At 35.3% G+C, this 21,756-nt stretch overlaps 4 protein-coding genes across 5 annotated transcripts; 3 read left to right on the top strand and 1 right to left on the bottom strand.

Moving 5' to 3' along the window:
- Positions 1-1,295: 1,295 nt before the first annotated feature.
- LOC121225165 (uncharacterized) lies at positions 1,296-1,864 on the bottom strand. Its single transcript, XM_041109296.1, has one exon. It carries the CDS (start codon positions 1,767-1,769, stop codon positions 1,512-1,514), a length of 258 nt encoding a protein of 85 aa, XP_040965230.1. The 5' UTR covers positions 1,770-1,864; the 3' UTR covers positions 1,296-1,511.
- Positions 1,865-4,840: 2,976 nt separating this feature from the next.
- LOC107888361 (G patch domain-containing protein 8) lies at positions 4,841-8,774 on the top strand. Its single transcript, XM_016812445.2, has 8 exons — positions 4,841-5,030; positions 5,821-5,902; positions 6,189-6,384; positions 6,757-6,911; positions 7,155-7,298; positions 7,425-7,528; positions 7,677-7,863; positions 8,487-8,774. The coding sequence occupies exons 2-8, from the start codon at positions 5,831-5,833 to the stop codon at positions 8,562-8,564; spliced, it is 936 nt and encodes a 311-aa protein (XP_016667934.2). The 5' UTR covers positions 4,841-5,030; positions 5,821-5,830; the 3' UTR covers positions 8,565-8,774.
- Positions 8,775-16,237: 7,463 nt separating this feature from the next.
- On the top strand, positions 16,238-19,531 carry LOC107888359 (uncharacterized). Of its 2 annotated transcripts, none has more exons than XM_016812441.2 (3): positions 16,238-16,371; positions 16,938-17,287; positions 17,375-19,531. In XM_016812441.2, exons 2-3 carry the CDS (start codon positions 16,941-16,943, stop codon positions 19,302-19,304), a joined length of 2,277 nt encoding a protein of 758 aa, XP_016667930.2. In that variant the 5' UTR covers positions 16,238-16,371; positions 16,938-16,940; the 3' UTR covers positions 19,305-19,531. The 2 variants fall into 2 exon arrangements, with proteins under 2 accessions (XP_016667930.2, XP_016667931.2); XM_016812442.2 differs by lacking the exon at positions 16,238-16,371 and adding an exon at positions 16,402-16,811.
- A 148-nt stretch (positions 19,532-19,679) lies between these two features.
- LOC107888360 (uncharacterized) lies at positions 19,680-21,756 on the top strand. Its single transcript, XM_016812443.2, has one exon. It carries the CDS (start codon positions 20,621-20,623, stop codon positions 21,326-21,328), a length of 708 nt encoding a protein of 235 aa, XP_016667932.1. The 5' UTR covers positions 19,680-20,620; the 3' UTR covers positions 21,329-21,756.

Here is a 21,756-nt window from a genome sequence, read left to right as displayed (position 1 = left end):
AGTTTGTGCTTTCTAAGACTAGGCATAGGAAGAGCATTACAAGGGAAAGAGAAAAGGAAAAAGAACCCTTTAAAAGAAATACAACAGTGGGCACATTTACATTTACATTTGCATTTTGCATATGGATATATGGATATATATTTTAAGCTATTGGGAAGTAATAATTAAGTACAGAAGGTGAGATATTTTCATTAAATAATCATATATTACCTGGCATGGAAACACGTGATTAAACGTATTGAACCAATAGATGATTAATATATATACATATGCTTTTGTAAAGCATATTTGTATGTTTCTAAGCAATTTCTAATTAGAAAATATAAACAAAGTGTTCTCATTTATAGCAAGATTCCTTTCTGGAAGACATAAGGGGGGTCCAGTCATCCTATTGACAAAATGCAAAAAAAAACAAAGAGATTCTACTTATATATATTTATGCATTTGCTACAAGGAAAAAGGCTCAAGGCTGGATGCCATATCACATACCTTTTAGGACGATTTCAGGAGGTTTTAGAGCCAATTCTCGCCGTTGGTTTCTTTCAAGTGCTTGACAGTACCACACCATTTTTATTATTGTACGGCTTTAACTTCACTTTTCAACAACATTAATCCGAACTTGTGATTTGCTAAGTTGGCTAATTATTACATAATTAATATCAGTTTCCAGTCGGGAATATATACGTATGTGTGTATATATATATATTTGTCCATAGAAAAGATTGTATTTCTAGTACTACACAAAGGAATTAAAACCTAAAAGGACGTGACTGTGATGCCTGAGTGATGAGAAATGAAATGATATTGATAGATGTGCATGTATTATGCACATCATGTAGTACAATATTTGATGTGTTGGGAGCAAGCCACAGCCCCTATTCGTGGAGATTTGTCAGATTCCATTAACATGCATGCAGGATGCTGTACTCTACTCTCTTGAAACCAAAGCTAGCTTTAATCAATTAAAACCTGAGGAAATTAAACCATCTTGGATTTCATAGCTCAAGCCACTATTGATTATTACATATTGATATGAATGAGGGTAATCCGATCTTTGAAAGAAAATTGCGAAGTAATTTCCAGGTTATTTAAGGAACTCCGCATTCATTACTGTCTCATCATTTAGGAAGCTCCAATGAAACTGATATCACATGCTTTAAACATTTTTGGCTTTCTGTTGATGTAAATGGTGCTTGCTGGATGCTGGATTGGCATATTGTTCATGTTGTAGTGTATAAAAAGAAGTAAACAAAACAATCATTTACAGAAACTTGAAAGAACAGAAGCAGTTTTTGTTTGCTATAAGAATTCAGATGATGTTTTATTAATCATTCACAAACTATTAACAACTGATAATAATTGAGGAATAATTTAACAACAAAGAAAGAAAGAAAGAAAGATGATTTGAAAAAGGAAAACTATAGGATAGAAGGAGAAGTGTGTTGTTGATATGAAGAGCAGAGCAGGAGCAGGAGCAGGTGCAGGGCGGGGCGGGCCTTTGTTTTTTTTTTTCAGCCAGCTTGTTGATGATGGATGGCTTCAGAAACACGAGTTGCATGGAAATTAGCAATGAAAGCTGAAGCTCTCTTGTCGATACCGGGCTCAGCAACCACCCTGTGAGTATTGTCTTCATCACTGGGATAAATCTTCCTGGCGGCGCCCCAAGCATCATCCCCATAGGAGTAAGAATCATGGTCTCTACGGCCCTTCTTGCCTTTAAACAAGCTAGTGAAGAAAGAGAAGGACTTCTTGTGCTTGTTCCCACCCATAGCTAAACTATAAATGTTTTTTGTGTTTTTTTCGAGTCGCAGAGTTTAGCAGGGGGCTGGATATGGGTGAGTTTTGCAGTGCTGTGAAGTGTGGTTTCGAGGTGGCCCTTTTTATAGCAAGTGACCTGTAATAGAAAAGAATAATTGAGGGGTAAGATGAAGGACACGTGTAGGGATTAGATGAAATAGGAAGGGGGTGTGGTGGTGTTGGACTTCATGCATCCAAACCATGTGTTGTGGTCCGTTGGCTTGGTTTGGTTGTTTGACTAAGGAAAAAAAAAGAAAAAGGAAAGGAATGGTTGGGAGATAAGAACCTGAAGTCTTGGGTCTTTGCCTGTAAATTGTTCCATACCATATACCACTCCATTGCTGAGAATTAAAATGATTGCCAACTTGGCAATACTGTAACACTATATACCTATAGTAGTATTCACCTTCCCTTCCCTTCCCTTCCATACCATTGGTTTTTGTTTTGTTGATGGTATGTAGTATCAATGATATAATTGGTACCCCAACAGCATCTTCCTACACTTATTGATGGCCGAGGATGAGGAAGAAACTGTTTGCTTTTGTTTTCCAAATGCACATATCATTATTATTTTTTATTATGTATTCATTTTATTCAAATAAAATAATTTATTAAAAATTATAAAATATTGTTCAATAAATTCGTTCATGTTTACGAATCAGTCGATTTTTTCTCTCTTAAACTAATATCTTAATCCGATCAATTTGATCGACCGATTTAATCCGATTCTAAAAACACTAATTTTCATTCCATTATGATCTAAATGTTTTTTGTTCAGTTCAGTTTGATGTTTATAAGTTAAAACTTGTGATTATTTAAATTAATTTGAATTGAAATTTATTTTTTATTTAATTTATATATTTTTGTTATTTTTTATAAGCTAAATATAAATATTTTATATATTTAAATATAGTGACTAGTATAGTGAAAATAACTTTGAAATATTGGCAGGTTGAGTTTTAGGAGGATATAGATTTGAGTACGTTGAAACGCACTCCTATTTAAGGGTTTGGGAGGAATTATGGGTAATTCTAAATATCGTATAAAAACACTTTGAAATACCGAGTAAAAGTGTTGTTTTTTATTTTTAAATGACCAACAAACTGAATTGATTTAAAGCGGTAGAATTCAATTTGGTTTTTGGTTTGAATCATAATACCATAGGATAATCACAAATCTTTTTCATAATAATTTATCTGAAATCAAACTGATATAATCTCTATTGGTGACATAAGTTCAAATTTTAATTAAAAGGATGGAGTTATTTTGAGTTAAGTTAATTCAAATTGTATCAAGTTTAAAATATAATGTTATTAAATTATTAGTAAGTTTATCTTTTAGTTATTTAATTTTGAAAGGTTACAAAATAATTATTAAATTATTTAAAAGTTTTCATTTAAATCACCGAATTATTCAAGAGTTTTTATCTAAGTAGACCTGTTCATAGGTCGGGCTATTCGCCTAGGCCCGAAGGGTCGCTCAAAATTTGGGAAGGTTTGGGTAAAAACATTACGCTTGCAAAATGGGCTTGGGCAAAAATATTAGGCCCGTTTAAAATATGGGTCGAGCTTGAACATTCAAGGCCCGATCCTGGCTCAACCCGTTTTTAAATTTATAATACTTTATATTATGTTATGTTTATATATTATGTAATTTAGAACACATTAAAAGATAAACCTATACTAAATATATAATACTACTCTAATGTAAATATTAAAATAATATTAAGATGATTATATAAAAATTTTCAATAAATAAAAATTGTATAAATTTATTAAATATTAAAATAATATAATATAAATATTTTGAAAAAAAATTAAAAAAATAATATGGGCGGGCCTAAATGGGTTTGGATTAGTCTTTTACAAATATGGGCAGGTTTGGGCCAAATTTGAAGCCCATATTTTAGGTCGGGCCGGGCTTAGGCAAGCGTGAAATATGTTAGTATCATGCTTAGGTCTGGCCCGAACCTGACCTGGTCCATGAGCACCTCTATATCTAAGTGACTAAATAAAGACTTTTGAATAGTTCAATAACTATTTTATAATCTTTTGAAGTTGGTGACCAAAAAATAAATTTTATAATAGTTTAGTAACCTTGGGTGTAATTTACCCTAAATTTTTTATAGTTTTAGCTTGGAACATTTTTGGGTTAGAGTTTGATGCTAGGGTTGTTTGAGTTAGATCATTTATGATTTGTATTGGATAGGTTTGGATTAGAGTTGTTCATGAGTCGCCCAACCAAAATTTTAGGCTCGTTTGTTAAGTTTAGGTCTAGTCCGACTCGAAAAATGGGTCTAAAATTTTATCTAAACTCGACTCGTATAAAAATGCTAAAATTTGGGCTCAGTCCACCGTATTAATTTTTTTATGTAAAATTTTTTAAAGAATATACTGCATTAAAAATATTAAAAACATTAAAATAAATGTTTCCTAACAAATTGAAAATAAATTAAAAGAATATGTATACTTAAATAACACTAAGATAGGTGCAACCTAACAAACAAATGCTTTTAAAATAGTAACAAAATTAACAATAAAACAATAGTTATATAATAACATCAAAATAGTAGCAACATAATAATGAAATAGTAGCAAAATAGTAAAAAAACAACAAGAAAATAGTAAAAAAAAGGGTAAAAAAAGAGAGCAAGAAAACAATAAAAGAAAAACAATAATTTTTTATGCATATTTGGGCTGGGCTCGGGCCAAAAAAGTCTTACCCGATGTTCAACTTGTTTTCTAATATTTATTTGCCAAAACTCATTTTTTGAACTTATATTTTTACCTAATCCCTCTCACTTTTCGGGTGGGCATTCGAACCTGGCAAACCTAATTTGGATCATTAAGTTTTTTATGATTAAATCAAATTAAATAAGGTTTGAGTTGATCTGATTGAATTTTTCGGATTCGGGTTAGAATTGACGGATGTAGTCATTTGGGGTCAATGTTTGGGCCTACTTTCATGATTATATGTTTGGGCCTCAACGGCGATTGCTGGAAATTATTATCCAGCAGAGAAGATCAGAGCCCAAAGACATACGCTAACGTTTGTTTAACTCATTTTTTAAATCAATTGAGAAATCAAATCGAGTACTTTTCACACGTTCATCAGTACCCTACCAAGTTGAAGAAGGTCAAGCTGAAGCCGCAGAGCTGAAAAATAAGAAGGTCTCATCTCACCGGCACCAGTTGTTGCGTTTCACATCCATTTCTCTCTCTTTATCTGCTCCGGTATTGCTTTTTCTTTTCTTTTCTAGCTATTATTTTATGTGTAATATATAATCCCTAGTTTCTTTTATTTGAATTCCATGCTGATTTTAGTAATACCAGAATAATGCTTTCTTCGCTTTGATATCTCTTTCCTTTGCCTATTCACTAAGCTACTTTTGGTTCTTGCCATATATACATGTATTGGTAGGGGCCGGGGAGGTTGTGGGATCTGGTTCTGTCTTCTTTATCATGGTGGTTTTTTTTCTTTTTGTGCCTATGGTTCTTAAAGTTTTCTCTCTTTTTTTTAACGATGATTCTTGCTTAGAGATTGCTCTGTCAGCTTGGAGATCGAATCTAATTATAAAAAAACCCTTATTTCACAACGGGTCTTCGACCTGCTCAGTTAATTGCCTCCAAATGCTTATTGGCACCTTCAAACTTGTGTTTCTGCTCTCTTTGATGGACACTATGAATATAAGTTTCTGATTGTTTACTTGGACTGCATATAGGATCAACTTTAATTCCTAATTATATCTCAATTGCTTCTCTTTTTAAAAAAAAATTTCACCTATTCTTCTCCAACTACGTCGATGATATTGCAATATTATGACTATTTCTATTCCATATTATTATGCCTCAAATCACTCAATTGCATCTTAGTTTTTAATTAACATAAGTTTTCTTAATCGCTAAACAAGATATTTGATGGAACGTTGAACACCTTTGTTTTCTATCATGATTCCCACCTGTATTTCATCCACTAATGACATCTTTGATTAACTTACTAGCTTTTTGTTCTCTCATGGTGTAGGTGGTATAAAATGGACTACCGAAGATACAACAGTTCTCAAGGGGCAAACCTTGGAACTAAACAGCAAATTTCAGAAGAGCAAGTAGGCAATCTCATTTCTATAATTTCACATCCATTTAAATTCATTTATACTCAGATTGAATCTCTTCAATCACTGTTCTACTTTTTTTGTTTTAAGAGGAGGTTATAATCGAAAAAATCAACTGACTTATCTAACTCCTTTCTTTTAAAAATCTACTCTGGGTATTCTTACTATGGTTCTGTACTTGTAAAGATACAATAACATTTCTGATATATATGCCCACTTTGTCATCCATGTTTATGATTGTTGATGTATTGAGCTTTATCATCTGCACTTTCTGGAATAGGCATACCAAGATTCTCTTGTTGAGGATTTGGCTGAAGATTTCCGCTTGCCAATCAATCACAAGCCAACAGAGAATGTTGATCTGGATAATGTTCAGCAAGCAACGTTAGATACAAAGTTGAATTCTTCAAATGTTGGGTTTAGGCTTCTTCAAAAAATGGGTTGGAAAGGAAAGGGTCTTGGGAAGGATGAACAGGGTATGTTAGTGTTAAATTCCTATTATTGAACTGCATTTTCCTTCTCCATTATGGGTCTTTTTTTTATTTGGCATCTAACTAGTTGGAAAATATTCTGGGATAAATAATATGAAGCTGGAATTTAACATGAACTTAGTAATTTTACCCATGATTACTATACGAATAATTTCTTAATGCAGCTTAGATTTTATTTAAGTTCTGGGCTTGACATTCTCCAATAGTTTTTATTAGGTTATGACATAATTTTGATTAACTTGTTTCTTTGCTGTTGTTTTTTTTTTTTCATTCTTGATTACTCAGAATCCTGACTGACCATCCATTCCATTGCTCAAGCTATTTGTTTATCGTTAACAATTATTTTCTGGTTAGCAGGAATAATTGAGCCTATAAGATCTGGGATTAGAGATCCGAAGTTAGGGATTGGAAAACAAGAAGAAGATGATTTCTTCACTGCTGAAGAAAATATCCAGCGTAGGAAACTAGATATTGAGGTTGAGGAGACTGAGGAACATGCCAAGAAACGAGAGGTATGATTTTCAACTTGTAGATAATCACTATAAGTTTCAGCGCTAGATAATAATGAGGTTGATGCTTTACATTTTGTGAAAACCTCCATTAGCAGAAGGCAGCATATAGCATATATGTGTGTCTTTTGACCGGAATGGTATATCATAGGGGAACATCAACCTCGGAAGCTCTTGTCAATTTCATGCAGTTTTTATTACCTGGTGGCTTCTACTGCCTGCTTCGTGCACATTATGAAAATCCAGGTGTTAGCAGAACGTGAGCAGAAAATTCAAACGGAGGTGAAAGAAATACGCAAGGTGTTCTATTGTGAGCTTTGCAACAAGCAATACAAATTGGCTATGGAATTTGAGGTCCATCTGAGTTCATATGATCACAACCACAGAAAGGTAAATGGCCCAGTTCTTTCACTCCCTCCCTAAACACACCCATGGACTGCTCCTTTTCCTACTTTTGATCTTTAGGTAGTTTTCAATGTTGTCTAACCTGTAACATCATTTGTTATTTGCTTGCAGCGCTTTAAAGAAATGAGAGAAATGCATGGTAGTTCCAGTCGTGATGATCGACAAAAGCGAGAGCAGCAACGTCAGGAAAGAGAGATGGCTAAGTTTGCTCAAATGTATCTAATTAATTGAGCTTTTATATCTCCATGGTTTTTGAAATAATTTTCTGCCTCACTTTATTATTTGAGCTGCATGTTATAGTGCTGCTAATCAGTTATTAACCATTTTATGTCTTTTCGTTTTGTTTTCTTTAATGTGGTATAGGGCTGGTGCTCGTAAACAGCAGCAGCAGGAGTCCCGGGAGGAATCTGGGCCTGCGACTGCTCCTGCTTCTTCTCCTGCTCCTGCTCCTGCTCCTGCTCCTGCTCCTGCCATTGCTACTGCACTTGCTGATCAGGAGCAGCGAAAGACGTTGAAGTTTGGTTTTTCTTCTAAAAGCAGCAGCTCTAAGGTATGTGATTACAGAGTAACACTTTATCCGTGCTTGATAGGTACTGAGATTAGCAATAAACTGCATATTTGTTTATTATGCATCCATAAGTATGCATGTTAGAACATATATCATCTAGGGTGCTAGGTTTTATTGTTGAATACTGAAGAAAATTCTGACATATATAAATTCAGAATATCCATGTGATGTAGGAAAATAATCTGGCTGTCTGAAATTAAATTTTATGGCCTACTCTCTAATGACTCTGCATTCCGTTCTCAAAAACCATTGTGTCTGATCATGTAACCCAAGAGTTTTTTTCTTCTATCAATTGTCTCTGTCCCATTAATGACTTCATTGGTCACAGTGAGAGTGAATTTCTTGGTCACAGTGATGTTACAGTGCATGTACTATGACATAGAATGGTAGATGAGTAGGTTCAGGTTGAGGATAAAATTATGGAGTAGGGATCCACATTTCATGTGTTTCATATGGTTGCAACCACAATTACATAAGTGATAGCAATGTAACGAAACAACGGTCTGGAAATTCGAATCCTTAATCTGTTGCTAGTTTAAAGTTTTAGTGGAGCTGACTTTGAACATGCCTGTGACAATCTTCAACTTTGTCCCCTCATTTTGCAGAATGCATCTGGTAGTGCAGTGAAGAAACCAAAAGTAGCTGTTGCATCAGTTTTTGGGAATGACAGTGATGATGAATAGATAAAGTTAGTTATTTATCTTCTTAGGCATGTTTGTGTTATGTAATGGTTTGCATAATCCCTAAGATTGTTGTGACAATGATGGCCATTTTTCAACATTTTATGTATTTCCTGTTGTCTATTTAACATTATGTGAAGTATGTTCGATTTGTGAAACAAAAGATAAACTATTAGTTACTAGATACAAGTAGAGTGAGCTACATTAGGAGTCCTCCATCTATGTTTTTTTTTATTTTTTATTTTTTCACCTCATTATGAAAGGTTATAAAATGATCACTTAACTATTTAATTTTGTTATTTCGGCCACTCAACTATCTTGGATTTTTAACTATTTTTACATTTGCCTGTTGATGACTGAAACAGATAAAATTAACTAAATAGTTAAGTGATAAAAAATATACTAATATTAAAAAAAATTATAGTTAGTATAACTACTAACCTGCCATTATTATCACGTAAACCTTCTATTTTTTTCATTTTGGTGCTTTTTTTTATCCTAATTTGGTACTTACAGGTATGCCATTTTGAAAAAAATCTTATAAAGCATCATGTGGTGTCTTTATATAAAAATAAATAAATAATTTTTTATTAAAATTATATAAATATTATAAAAATATATATAATTTTTAAAAATAAAATTTACAAAAAATTGATAAAAAAATAGTTGAAATTAATAGTTTGATTGAGGGTTTGCCGGCTTTTATTTTTTTAATATAGTATATATTATATTGATTTAAAATGTAAAAAAAATCATATATAATAGATAAAAGTTTATAATTATATATTTTAAAACTTTTGAAAAATATTTTTATAATTGTTTTCATTTTTTGTAATAATATTATCAATTTTAACTAATTTCTTTTCGGGTAAATTACATATAAAAGCTTATTTTTTAAAAAATTTACCGAAATGAGCCCGGTAAATAATTATTTATCGGAATGGCCCTATTTCCCCAAAAGTGCGTCCACGTCAGCGCGATGCCAGGGGACGTGGCAGGAAAACGCGTCCCTAAGGAAGCGTTTTGCCTACATGGACAGAAATTGCTCCTTCAAGGGCGCGCTTTATATCCAAGTAGGCAAAACGCTTCCTCAAGGACGCGCTGTGCCCATGTCTCCTACAGTAGGGTTTTGGGTTATTGGTTTAAGGTTAGGGTTTTGGTATTTTTAAGTTTAGGGTTTTAGAGAAAAAAAATTAAATAAATAAGAGATTAGGGTTTAGGGTTTGTAAATTAAATTAATTATAAATTTTTTAAAATTGGATTAGTTTTCGTGTTTATTGTTTTTAAGAAAATATTAATTAAATTAAGGTTTAGGGTTACTTGAGTAATTTAATTAAAAAAATTTTAAAAATTAGATTAGGGTTGGACGCGCTTTTGTTACAGTAGCTCCTAAAAAAATAATTTCGAGTAGACGTTTTTGAGCAAAAAGTGTCAAAAACGCTTTAAGCAGGATGCTTTGTCAGCAGAAGTATTGAAAAAAGCTCCCACGTGGACTCGCCTTTGCTATAGTAGCTCCTGAAAAAATAATTCGAGTAGACATTTCTGAGCAAATAGTGTCAAAAACGGTTTAAGCAAGATGCTTTGTTAGCAGAAGTACTGAAAGAAGCTCCCACGTGGACGTGCTTTTGCTACAGTGGCGCATGGCTTGAGGCTATAAATAAGGAAAAATTTTCCCTCAGATTGCATAAGTTACTTACAGCAAAAAAAATTTAGAGAGGCTAAGAAGGATAGAAATTGAAGATGAGTGAACGTATTAGTGTTGTTATTTATATGATGGTGAGGTTTGCCACACCGAGAACGGTGTTGTTTTTTATCGGAGAATACAGTGCGACTGGTTTTTAACCAGAATATAGATTTGACAGAACTTCGTAAAAGAATTAGGCGTAAAATATTCAAAACGACGCCAATAAAAGTTCTGTCTATTACGTATCGATTTTGTTCTTCTGTTGATCCGGTGACATATGACTTGTTCGACATAAAATGTGCTCGTAGCTTGGAGGCAATGGTGTAGACTCATCTCGCTAGTGGAGCATCGTACATTGAGTTATATGTACAATTTACATCGCCAAATGATGCACTTGTGACTAGTGTTCGAGAGGTATACGCGACCCCTGTCTGACACTTAGTTAGTGGGTTACAAAACACGGAGCAATCCATGTTTGGTAGCGGTGTGGAATACACAACCCCTGCAAGACACTTTGTCGGTGGATGGGACATGCACCTCGGTGGGTCGATGTTTGATGCTGGAAGTACGTACTGGGAAACGACATCAACTTCTACTGGTTGGCAATCTACATCCAATTGGAGACGTTATGAAACGCCCAGAAGAAGGGATGATGTACTTCCTACGACGTCCACCGGTGAGGAGACCTCGTACGTTGCAGATGATGGTGGGTTAGAAGATGACTCTGATGTGGATCCACCTCGAGAGCCCAGGCCTGATGGTGTAGAAGTTGGAATATTTTCTTAACCGGAACCTATTCCAACCGAACCTGAAGATGTTGAAGGGGGTTCAGATGAAGAAAAAGATCCACAATTCAGGGCATACTCACCTCCAGGCCACATGCATAATGTCGATCTGTCTGCAGATGATGCGTTGGAGTTTTTAGACCTACCATACCAGTTGCGTGATCGTACAAGTTCGGTACAAGTTTAGGGTTTAATGTTTAAGGTTTAGGGTTTAGGATTTAGGGTTTACAATATGTTATTGTAAAAAACTTTGTATTATCAATATTTTTTAAATCAAAAATTGGTACAAATATTCGAAATATTGACTTATTTAAAAGAAAATCTATTCAACATATCGCCTTATTTAAAAGGATTTCTATTATATTAAAAATGTAAAAGTAAATTTCTATTTTAGTACATGAAATAACATAGAAGAATTTCTATTTTATTACATCAAATAATATCAAATTATTCAAAATGTTTGTACAAATATATTAAAATAAAAATCAATCTCCGTGCCCGCCAGATTCAGTGCCATATGGCGGCCGTCGATGATTACGCGCTGGATTCCTCTTTTGTCCAGTTTTCGGCGGGGGTTGTGGTTGCTCCGGTAAGGATTCTGGTTCCTCCGGTAGGGTATCTGGCTGTTGGTGTTGGGACGATGAGCCACCTTGATAGAATAGTGACTGTGGAGGTGTTTGCATCACCAACGACGAAGTTGTTTGAAACCCATACGGTGATGAGGATTGGTAAAAAGAAGAGCTCCTCGACGACCCCTCTTGCGATCCCTCGTGCGACGCTGGCCTATACATCGGCGATCCACTCGGCGTAACGGAAAATGGAAATGAACCGGGCCATGGACTTCAACCTGCCATAGGACTCGAAAAGGAAACATATAAGGGTTAGGATACATAAAAGGGCTAGGATACGCACCTGGCATCATCTGAAAAGGTTGTGCCGTGGGTATTGTCGGTTGAACTGCTGGGTCAGGTGACTGTGTCAGTGCTGTTGTTAGGCCTGGTGGTTGTATGGGCGTTAATGATGGGCCGGGTGAATGTCTGGGCCTCGTTGATGGGCTTGTGTCGTCGTCCCTTCTTGGATTTAAAGGGCCACGTCGTTCCCTTTGAACACGCAATTGCCGCTGCCTCTCCTCTGCCGACAGTAAATACGGCTTGCCATGGATCCTAATCCATGGCATGTATTCCGGCACGCACGCTAACTCTGAAACGATGATCGGTTCCAGAGTTGGTATATAATCATACCGATCTTCCCACATTTGGATGTAGTATGACCAGAATCTCGGCCAATTCGTATGCAGTTGACGTAGGTCGATTTTGTGATGGTTATCCAACACCTCAAGTGCCACGGGAATCGGTTGTCGGAATCCAAATTGCCGTAATACTCTGTCCGACTGGTGCATCTTCACGGTCGCATAGTTGACCAATGCGACTTTCGCGTGCCAGCGTTTGGATTTTGGAAGTACTCATCCGGAATTATTGCCCGAATTGTTGGATCCTCGTATGGTGTCCATTGAAACTATATGAACATGATGGAAATATTAGTTATATACATAATACATAATACTAAATACTAAATACCAATCGACTAGCTCATGATGGAAATATCAATTTTATTTAATACTTATTTGTGCTTCCGACTGTTGGTCTAATAGAAGCCGTATATCTTCAAGAGAGCTAGGTAATCCAGTATAACTTGCCGGATGATTCCACCTAATTAAATAAATTTTTAGCATACTATTACATTTTAAATCTACGTAATAATTGTAAAATCTAATATAAAATTTACCTCGTTATGAGTGGGAATGTATATGGATGGTCCACTCGATGATGTAAAAATGAAAAGTGAAACCATGCCCATGACTGCAGTAGTGACAGGCAACCTCCGATTTTCGCTTTACTTGGTCGCGTAGCCCCGCACATCTCCCGGTATAATGTGGCCAAAACGGCAGACCCCCAACTCAATTCACCAGTTACTCTAAAATCAACGAGTTTCAGTAGCCATCTTAAATGTACGAGCTTCCGTGACAAGTTCGACATCAGATAACCTCCAATTATCTGAAGAATGTATGCCCGAGCATATCAGATTCTTTCTAGTTCGGTTGAATCATCATCTGGATCCGAGAATGTGTCTCGTAACCAGCCCATCTCGATCCGACCTCCGTTAATATTCTCCGAAATAGCGCCTAAAAGCTCGTAGCATACCGCTCCCCAATCGCCAGATTGAACAGACCCGGTGACTGGGTACTTGTCCACCGGCAATCCCAATTGCAGATTCACATCTTCCAAAGTGATACTGCACTCTCCACATGGAAGATGGAATGTGTGCGTCTCAGGTCTCCACCTCTCAATCAACGCACTGATAAGTTTCGGGGTCCAACTTGCATCCCCAGCCTACCGTCGCCATGTGCCAAAAACCCGCTTCCTACAAGTAATTCTCTACCAACGATGATGGAGGACCATGCATATTACGAATATAGCATTGTAATATCCGATCTACAGACTTTTATAACAAATAATAAATTCATAATTATTTAAAATTGCATAAATAAAAAAAATCTTAAATAATATTTAAAAATTAAATTTAACACTTACCATTTTCATTTGTTCGACGGATATGAGCTTGTCATCAAGACGAATTAATTCTCCGGCCATTGCTAAATTTGTACAAATTTTTACGATTTAAAAAAAATTTAAAAAATAAAATTTAATTTTTTTAAAAATAATTAAAAAATTAAAGCTCTTTTAAATAGGGATTTGAGAGAAATTTCAGAGGAAATTGAGAGGAAATTGAGAGAATATTAGAGAGAATATTAGAGAAAGGATTTATTTGTGAAAAAAATGAAAGGGGGGTTTTTATAGTTTTTTTTTACCTTTGGGGGTCATCAACGGTAAAAAAAGTAGCCGTTGCTCCTGTTCACGCGCGGGCAAAACGCATCCCTAGGGGAAACACGTCCTTGAGGGCGCGCTTTACTGCCACGTAGGCAAAGCGCTTCCTTGACGAAGCGTTTTCCTGCCACGTCCCCTGATATCGCGCTGACGTGGACGCGCTTTCAGGGAATTGGGCCAATCTGGTAATTAATTTATTACCGAGCCCATTTCGGTAAATTTTTTAAAAAATGGGTTTTTTTAGTGTTTTGCCCTTTCTTTTCAAAAACCGTTATTTAAAAAAATTATTTTTATAATTTTTATTTTTTTTCTATATCATATATATGTTTCTAAATTTTTATATATTTATTTCTATTTTTTAATGTGTATATAGATCTAATAAAAGAATATATTTATTTTTTATAAAAAGATATCATGTGGCGCTTTGTGATTGACTATAAGTTTCTTTTTATCATCTTTAAAAAAATGGACTAAAAAATTTAATGGATGCATACTTTAGGTATCAAATTGTAAAATGATTGATATTTTAGATACTAAATTGGGACAAAAAAAATTAGTATCAAAGTGAGAAAATCAGGAGCTAAATCGTGTACAATTAACTCTCTCTATAATATTTGCCCAGATTTCTCCTTCATTTGTTTGTTTAATTGGTATCTTGCGCTAATAAAATTTTATATTAAATCTTATTTTACAATTCTAACCATTATTTTATAAACAATCTTTCTTATGGATTTAAGCTAAATATGATGTATTATTATATATACTTACCTACCAATTGTCATCATTTAATTAATACTTCCTTTATTTTTTGGTTGAAACAATAATATTTTAATTCAAATGAACCTATAATGAATTAAAAAGAATAAAATCACAAGACAACATATGATATTAAGGATTTTACTATTTTTTTTTATTAAAATGATTACAATCAACGGTTAAAAGGATATATATTTTTTATGTTTTAAAATTTAATAATAAATTATTTTAGTTAATTAAGAGTACAATGTTGTGTATAAATTTAATAGAACCTAATCTCAAACATTCAATTTTGTTTATTTATTATAGTTACTGGAGGTGAAAATTGAGAAAAGACATATTTTATATCTTTTTTTTATTCCAGTTTTTAGGTAATCTCCTTCTTATTTCAATTAAAAAAAAATCCAGAATTTTATTTTGTGAAAATTATATATACGATTTTATTTCTCGACTAAAAAGTAAATTTTATTGAAAAATAACATACTTTCACTATAACCTGTGGAGATACGTCATCAACATACTATCGGATGTCTAAAATGTAAAGAGTATACTTTATTTGAGAAATCTTGATATTTTAAATTTTTTTTAACTTATTTTTTATATATGAGGTTTATTTTTATATTTAAAATGGTTAAACAATTTTTTTATTTTTTCAATAACTCGAGTACATATGCTAAAAACAAATTCAAGTGTTATTCTGACAAACCACGCGATCTTAAGCGATTTATTGGATTCAAATCCGTCTAAGTTAGCCTTAGTCTTGAAAAAATTAGAATTCTCACAAAAAATCTCTAAGGCAACGAATCAAAGAAGAAGCAAACTTAAAACAAAAGAAGCCACGAATGAACATAAATGCATTGGAAAAATAACGCACACCAAGTGTTTGATTAAATGCTCTCCAAAAATATTCTATTACTTTGAAAATTTATAAGTGAGTGATTACAAATGAGGGGAATACCTTTATTTATAATTGAGCTTCCTCAAAACTAATGATACAGATCAAATTATATCGACAGTTGAGTCTTAAGAGATTTAAACTCTATACATTTTTATTCATTAGAATTTACAATAATTACCCTGGTAACTCTAGTTCTACTAGAGTGTTTCACTGCGCCACTAAGACTTCAAGTAAGTTGACTTCTCTATATGTTCCACAAATCGGGCCAGTTCAAATGAGTCAAATAAGCTCCATTTAATCAGTTGACCCTCATGGGATGTTCAATGCGCAATGGTCAAGAACTTTGATCCGCGGTCCGTGATATAAACTGGTAGATAATTTAAAATATATTATTTAAAATTAACTTAAATTGGCCATTGAGCAATTTTTTTGAATTTTAAAAATACCAAGGAATCCAATTTAACAATATTCTTTTGATTCTTTTATCAATTAGAATTTAATTATTGAATAAAAAGAGTAGAAAAATTGAAGTCTTGCAACTAAATGTAAAGAGACTAAATTTTAAATGTATAAAAAGTACAGGGGCTGAAAACAAAATTAGACCATGTTAGGTATGTAATGGAAGTAGGTATACATAATTTACGTTCTTACCCTCTCTACCTCCGGTGATTTTTTTTTTGTCTATCTGTACCGTTCGAGAGAAACAGAAGGGTTTCTCAAATTTGATTATTACATTTACCAGACCCCCCAGAAAAATCCTAGTTATTGGGGATTTGGGGAATCCTATTCCTCACTATTCAAGGTAATCGCTCTCTAATTTTTTTTCCTCAATAATTACGTATACTAGGGTTTATTCATTCCTTTTATGCATAAAAATACATTTCTGCTCCTTAAAACCAACAAAAAATATACAAGATGGCAGGGTTTTTTTAGCCTCAATGCTAAATTACCACTTTAGATTTTTAACCTCTGTTTTGTTTTTTCTTTGCAATACTATTACTGTTTATTCACGACCTCACACTCTGCTTGTTTATGGAGAAAATTCAGCCTGAAATTTCAAAATTGGGGTGAAAGCACCCATTTCTGATTTCTCTTCCCATGTTTTAGACTTGGGAATTTTCAATTATACCCTTTACAAATCCATATATAGGGATACTCGAAGTGCTAGGAATGGAATACAAGTGAAAAAGTTAGCCAAATATATCACCAGAATAGCTACTGCATTTGAGCACTGAATTCAACGTGATTGATTATCCTTTCTCCTATTATTTCTTATTTTATAACTATATCATTTAAACTTTTTGTTTTGCTTTACTTGATTGGTTTTACGGACTGTCCTGGGCATTTTTTTTCTGAAATGATTGGCAGGTCATGGCTACAAAGAAGATAATAGCAATTTGTCAATCTGGAGGTGAATTTGAGACTGAAAATGATGGCTCATTGTCGTATAGAGGTGGAGATGCTCATGCAATAGACATTGATGATCAGATGAAGTTCAGTGACTTCAAGATGGAAGTAGCAGAAATGTTTAATTGTAGCTTTGGTGCTATGTCTATCAAATACTTCCTCCCTGGTAATAGAAAGACTCTCATTACTGTCTCCAATGACAAGGATTTAGAGCGGATGATAAAATTTCATGGGGATTCTATAACTGCTGATGTGTATATCGTAATGGAAGAAAATGGAGCTGCTGATGTTTCTAACATGTCAGATAGTAGGTAGTTCTCTTCATTTCTAACTTGTAAGCTAAAGCTTAGATGTAATTCTTGATTTACTAACTTATTTCTGAGAATGTGTTTTTACAGGTCAAGTAGAACAACTTTGTCTGAAGCAGTGCCTCCACTTGAGTTACCTCTAGATGTTGTGGATGATACCACTCAACCCAATATTCCTCTTGGTGCCCCTCTTGATATTGATGGCACCAACCATATTGACGCGCACTTTAATTTGCCACCTGAGGTTTTGTCTGTTCGTCCTCTTTCTGTTGTTCCCTATGAGAAGCATGCTAAAGCTGCTGAGCAGTGGCAGGATACAATTACAGGGGTGGGGCAAAGATTCAGTAGTGTTCATGAATTTCGTGAGACATTGCGTAAATATGCCATTGCACATCAGTTTGCATTTAAGTATAAAAAGAATGATAGCCATCGTGTGACTGTTAAGTGCAAAGCTGAAGGTTGCCCTTGGAGAATTCATGCATCAAGGTTGTCAGCCACTCAGCTTAGTATATGTATCAAGACGATGAATCCAACACATACTTGCGGAGGGTCTGCTGTGACAGTTGGGCATCAAAGCTGGGTAGCCGGTATTATCAAGGAGAAGTTGAAAATTTTTCCAGATTACAAACCTAAGGACATTGTAAATGACATTAAACAAGAATATGGAATACAACTGAACTACTGCCAGGCTTGGCGTGGGAAAGAAATTGCCAAGGAGCAGCTTCAGGGTTCATATAAGGATGCATATAGTCAGTTGCCATTTTTGTGTGACAAGATAATGGAGACCAATCCTGGCAGTCTTGCTACATTCACCACTAAGGAAGACTCGAGTTTCCAACGCCTCTTTATCGCATTCCATGCCTCTTTGAGCGGTTTCGTACAAGGATGCAGGCCTCTCCTTTTCCTTGATAGCATACCCTTGAAGTCCAAATATCAAGGTGTATTGTTGACAGCAACTGCTGCAGATGGAAATGACTCTGTATTTCCTGTTGCTTTTGCTTTTGTAGATGCAGAAACCAATGATAATTGGCATTGGTTTTTATCACAACTAAAACCAGCTCTGTCAACATCTTGTCCTCTAACATTTGTTGCAGACAGACAGAAGGGTTTGCGGGAGTCAATCTCTGAAAATTTCAAGGATTCCTATCATGGTTATTGTCTGCACTATTTAACTGAGCAACTCATTAGAGACTTGAAAGTGCAGTTTTCTCGTGATGTTAAAGGTATCATGATTGAAGACCTTTATCATGCAGCTTTTGCACCTAGACCTGAAGAGTTTCATAAGATTACTGAGGGCATCAAAAGTCTTTCACTGGAAGCTTACAATTGGATCATGCAAAGTGAGCCCCAGAATTGGGCAAATTCACTTTTCCAGGGTGCCAGATATAACCATATGAAATCAAACTTTGGTGAACTCTTTTACAGCTGGGCATCAGATGCAGATGAATTACCTATAATACAGATGGTTGACGTCATACGGGGAGAGATTATGGAGTTAATTTATTTCCGTAGGACCGATTCTGATCAGTGGTTAACAAGGCTGACTCCGTCCATGGAGGAAAAGCTGGAAAAGGAGAGCTTGAAAGTCAGTGCCCTTCAAGTGCAACCGACTACTGGTAGCAAATTTGAGGTTCAAGGTGAGTTCACTGAAGTGGTTGACATGGATGGTTGGGATTGTAGTTGTAAAGGTTGGCAACTTACTGGTTTACCATGCTGCCATGCTATTGCTGTTATCAATTGCATTGGACGAAGCCCTTATGATTATTGCTCAAGATACTTTTCAACTGAGAGCTACAGATTAACCTATGCAGAATCTGTCAAGCCTATTCCAGATACGGACTGGGCTATGCAGAATGATTATTCGGAAGCCGCAATGACTGTAACTCCACCAACACGTCGTCCACCAGGTCGGCCTACCACAAAGAAAGTTGGATCACAGGAGGCAATGAAGCGCCAACTCCAGTGCAGTAAGTGCAAGGGTCTTGGACACAACAAGGCCACTTGCAAAGAGCTCTTGTAAATTGTTGTAAACTGTACGCATTGAGTAGTCATGTTCTGTTCTTTAAAGCTTGCATCGGTTATCACTGAATACATCAATATAGTGGCATTGCTTCATTCCATTCCATATTTGATCTAAGACTGGTTTCTGTGGAGAGAGCCTATTTTTAATAGACGGCTTGTGTATTTATCATTTTTATGTGCAATTTTACATGCAGCTTTGAGAAGAATGTTCGACTGTTTGTATAACACATGCTTATTATATCTCTGCTGCACCAGAACCTACAAGTTTTTGTAGGGTTTACATGAGCCAGTTGGCGGATATTCTGCAGTTTTCACCTATCTGTGTCCCCTCGTATTGCTCTGTAGCATATGTGATGGAATATTTTTTATTTGTTAGCAGAATTCTGTGGATGGCAATAGCCATCGATTTTATTCCTTTCTTGAAAGTGTGTTGATATCGCCATTCGACCAATTATTCCTCTTATATGTTGGTGTTTTATAGGGATCACGTTAAGGATCAAGTGCATCACATACTGTACATGCAAGCAACGGCGTTTATATTAGTGATGAGGGTAATGGCTGCTATGGTCATTGAACATGTCAATGATCAGTAGGGAAACCAATGGTTGGTTAAACTAGCTATTTATACCTCTGTTGATTGGAAGGTAATAAATGATACCATAAACTTGATCATCTTTTGTTGGTGCATATTGAGGAAGAGATTGATTGGTTTAAGTTTGTGAACCATGGATATGCTCAGCTAAAAGAAACCCTGATGGTGGAAAGATGGTATTTGGATGAGATACAGTGGAAATGCTCTTCATTTGGTGCACCTGCTTCTTGTAATGTAGGGGATGTTGATGATGGAAGGAAGTCAAAAGAAGTTGTAAACTTGCTTGCTTTGTGTAATGAGTAAGCAATATAGAGTGCTGACATTAGAGGCTGCAGTACTAAAGGTATTTAAATAAGAAAACACAACCTTAGTTTTGCTACAGAATCAGAAAAATGTGTATGACAAATGATAAAAGGTTGGTTGAGTTTGAACAGTAAAAGACTAAAACGATTATTTAGAGATTTGATTTCGAATTTAATTAAGGTCATAGGGCAGGGTTTTAAAAAAAAAAACTGAAAATATTATTAAATATTGGCTATAAATTATAATAATTTTATTAAACCTAAACCAAGTCAATGACAGCATGGTTGAACTTTTAGTAATAATAAATGAGTCTTAAAACACAATAAACCCTAAATATAGTTTTAACAAAGAAAAAAGACGAAACATTGTAAGACTAAAACCAGAGGAGGGCAGGGCAGAGAAGAGGGTCCTCGATCACCATGGCTACTGGTTTGAGTACTAGGAATGGCAATATTGGCATGGCCCTCCCCACCGCCGCCGTCAACAAACTCAACAATCCATTACCATCCAAAGAATGCAGCAACTGCAGTGGCCATTCTCCCTTCTTTATCCACCAAGTTCGCCACTTAGGCATCCTCCGCCGCCTCTGCACTGCCTGTGTCCTCCGTCTCCACCCTTCCTCGTTCTGCCCTGCTTGCTTTACCTTCTACGGCGGCTCCCCACCCCATCCTTCCAAACGTGTCAACTGCTCCAATTGCTGCTCCCTCACCCATTCTCACTGCGCAGGCGACACCATTCTCACCTCTTACCTCTGCACACCTTGTAAGGACTCTTCTTTCTCTTTCTTTCCTCTCAAGGACAACAAGATCGACAAGAAGCTCGCTCTCGCTTTGCTCTGCGCTGCCAAGATTGCCTCCTCTTCCATGGGGAAGGCCGTTACCGTAGCATGGGCCGAGGCTGATAGGAAGGTAAGGGAGGCGGCGCTTGCAAGAAAACGGGCAAGGGAATCCCTCGAACATCTACTCGTTGTTACTCGTAAGGAAAAGGCCAGAAAGGAAAATGAGGCCAAAGTTGAGGACTTGGACGTGGACAATGGTGATGAAGATGGTGACGGTGATGGAGATGGGGATATTGATGTTGATCTCGTACGACATATAGAAGATAGTCTTGTTAAAGCCGACGATTGAGTTCTTTTTGTGTGTTTTGATGGAGGTGTCAGAGCTTGGAAACCAAGGCTGTACATTGTTTTTTCATTTATTCTTCATCATTATCTTACATGCTTGCATTGCATCGTTTGCAGCAAGAACTTTTGATTGGTTTTCTACCTGTGTTAAACCCACAATTGGTGGTTTACAGATTGGGTTGGGTCACAAAAACTGTTAGACTATAACTCTCAAGAGTTGATCTTTGTTTTTGTTTTGTTTTTTTTTTCCTTTGCGTTTCTTCAATATACTACAAAATTGTGTTAGAAATGAGGACATGAAGCAAAACAGAACAGACTTTGATTTGAGTTATAAAGAGTATCAGTTTCCTTTACATGTAGTTGTTTTGTTCATGTAATATAGGTTTCATTTTCTGGGTTTATCTGAAGCTTGTTAAATGATTCCATGAAACA

Source organism: Gossypium hirsutum, chromosome D13 (genome assembly GCF_007990345.1).
Source record: "Gossypium hirsutum isolate 1008001.06 chromosome D13, Gossypium_hirsutum_v2.1, whole genome shotgun sequence".
Lineage (NCBI taxonomy): Eukaryota > Viridiplantae > Streptophyta > Magnoliopsida > Malvales > Malvaceae > Gossypium > Gossypium hirsutum.
This window is presented reverse-complemented; position numbering and strand designations above follow the sequence as displayed.

What these genes read in the sequence shown, in the direction of transcription:
- LOC107888361 (XM_016812445.2), top strand. Translation starts at nt 5,831, where the DNA reads ATGGACTACCGAAGATACAACAGTTCTCAAGGGGCAAACCTTGGAACT. An exon ending in AACATGCCAAGAAACGAGAG is followed by an intron (nt 6,912 to 7,154) that starts GTATGATTTTCA and finishes ATGAAAATCCAG; the next exon opens with GTGTTAGCAGAACGTGAGCA. An exon ending in CTAAAAGCAGCAGCTCTAAG is followed by an intron (nt 7,864 to 8,486) that starts GTATGTGATTAC and finishes CTCATTTTGCAG; the next exon opens with AATGCATCTGGTAGTGCAGT.
- LOC107888359 (XM_016812441.2), top strand. Translation starts at nt 16,941, where the DNA reads ATGGCTACAAAGAAGATAATAGCAATTTGTCAATCTGGAGGTGAATTT. An exon ending in TCTAACATGTCAGATAGTAG is followed by an intron (nt 17,288 to 17,374) that starts GTAGTTCTCTTC and finishes GTGTTTTTACAG; the next exon opens with GTCAAGTAGAACAACTTTGT.
- LOC107888360 (XM_016812443.2), top strand. Translation starts at nt 20,621, where the DNA reads ATGGCTACTGGTTTGAGTACTAGGAATGGCAATATTGGCATGGCCCTC.
- LOC121225165 (XM_041109296.1), bottom strand. Translation starts at nt 1,769, where the DNA reads ATGGGTGGGAACAAGCACAAGAAGTCCTTCTCTTTCTTCACTAGCTTG.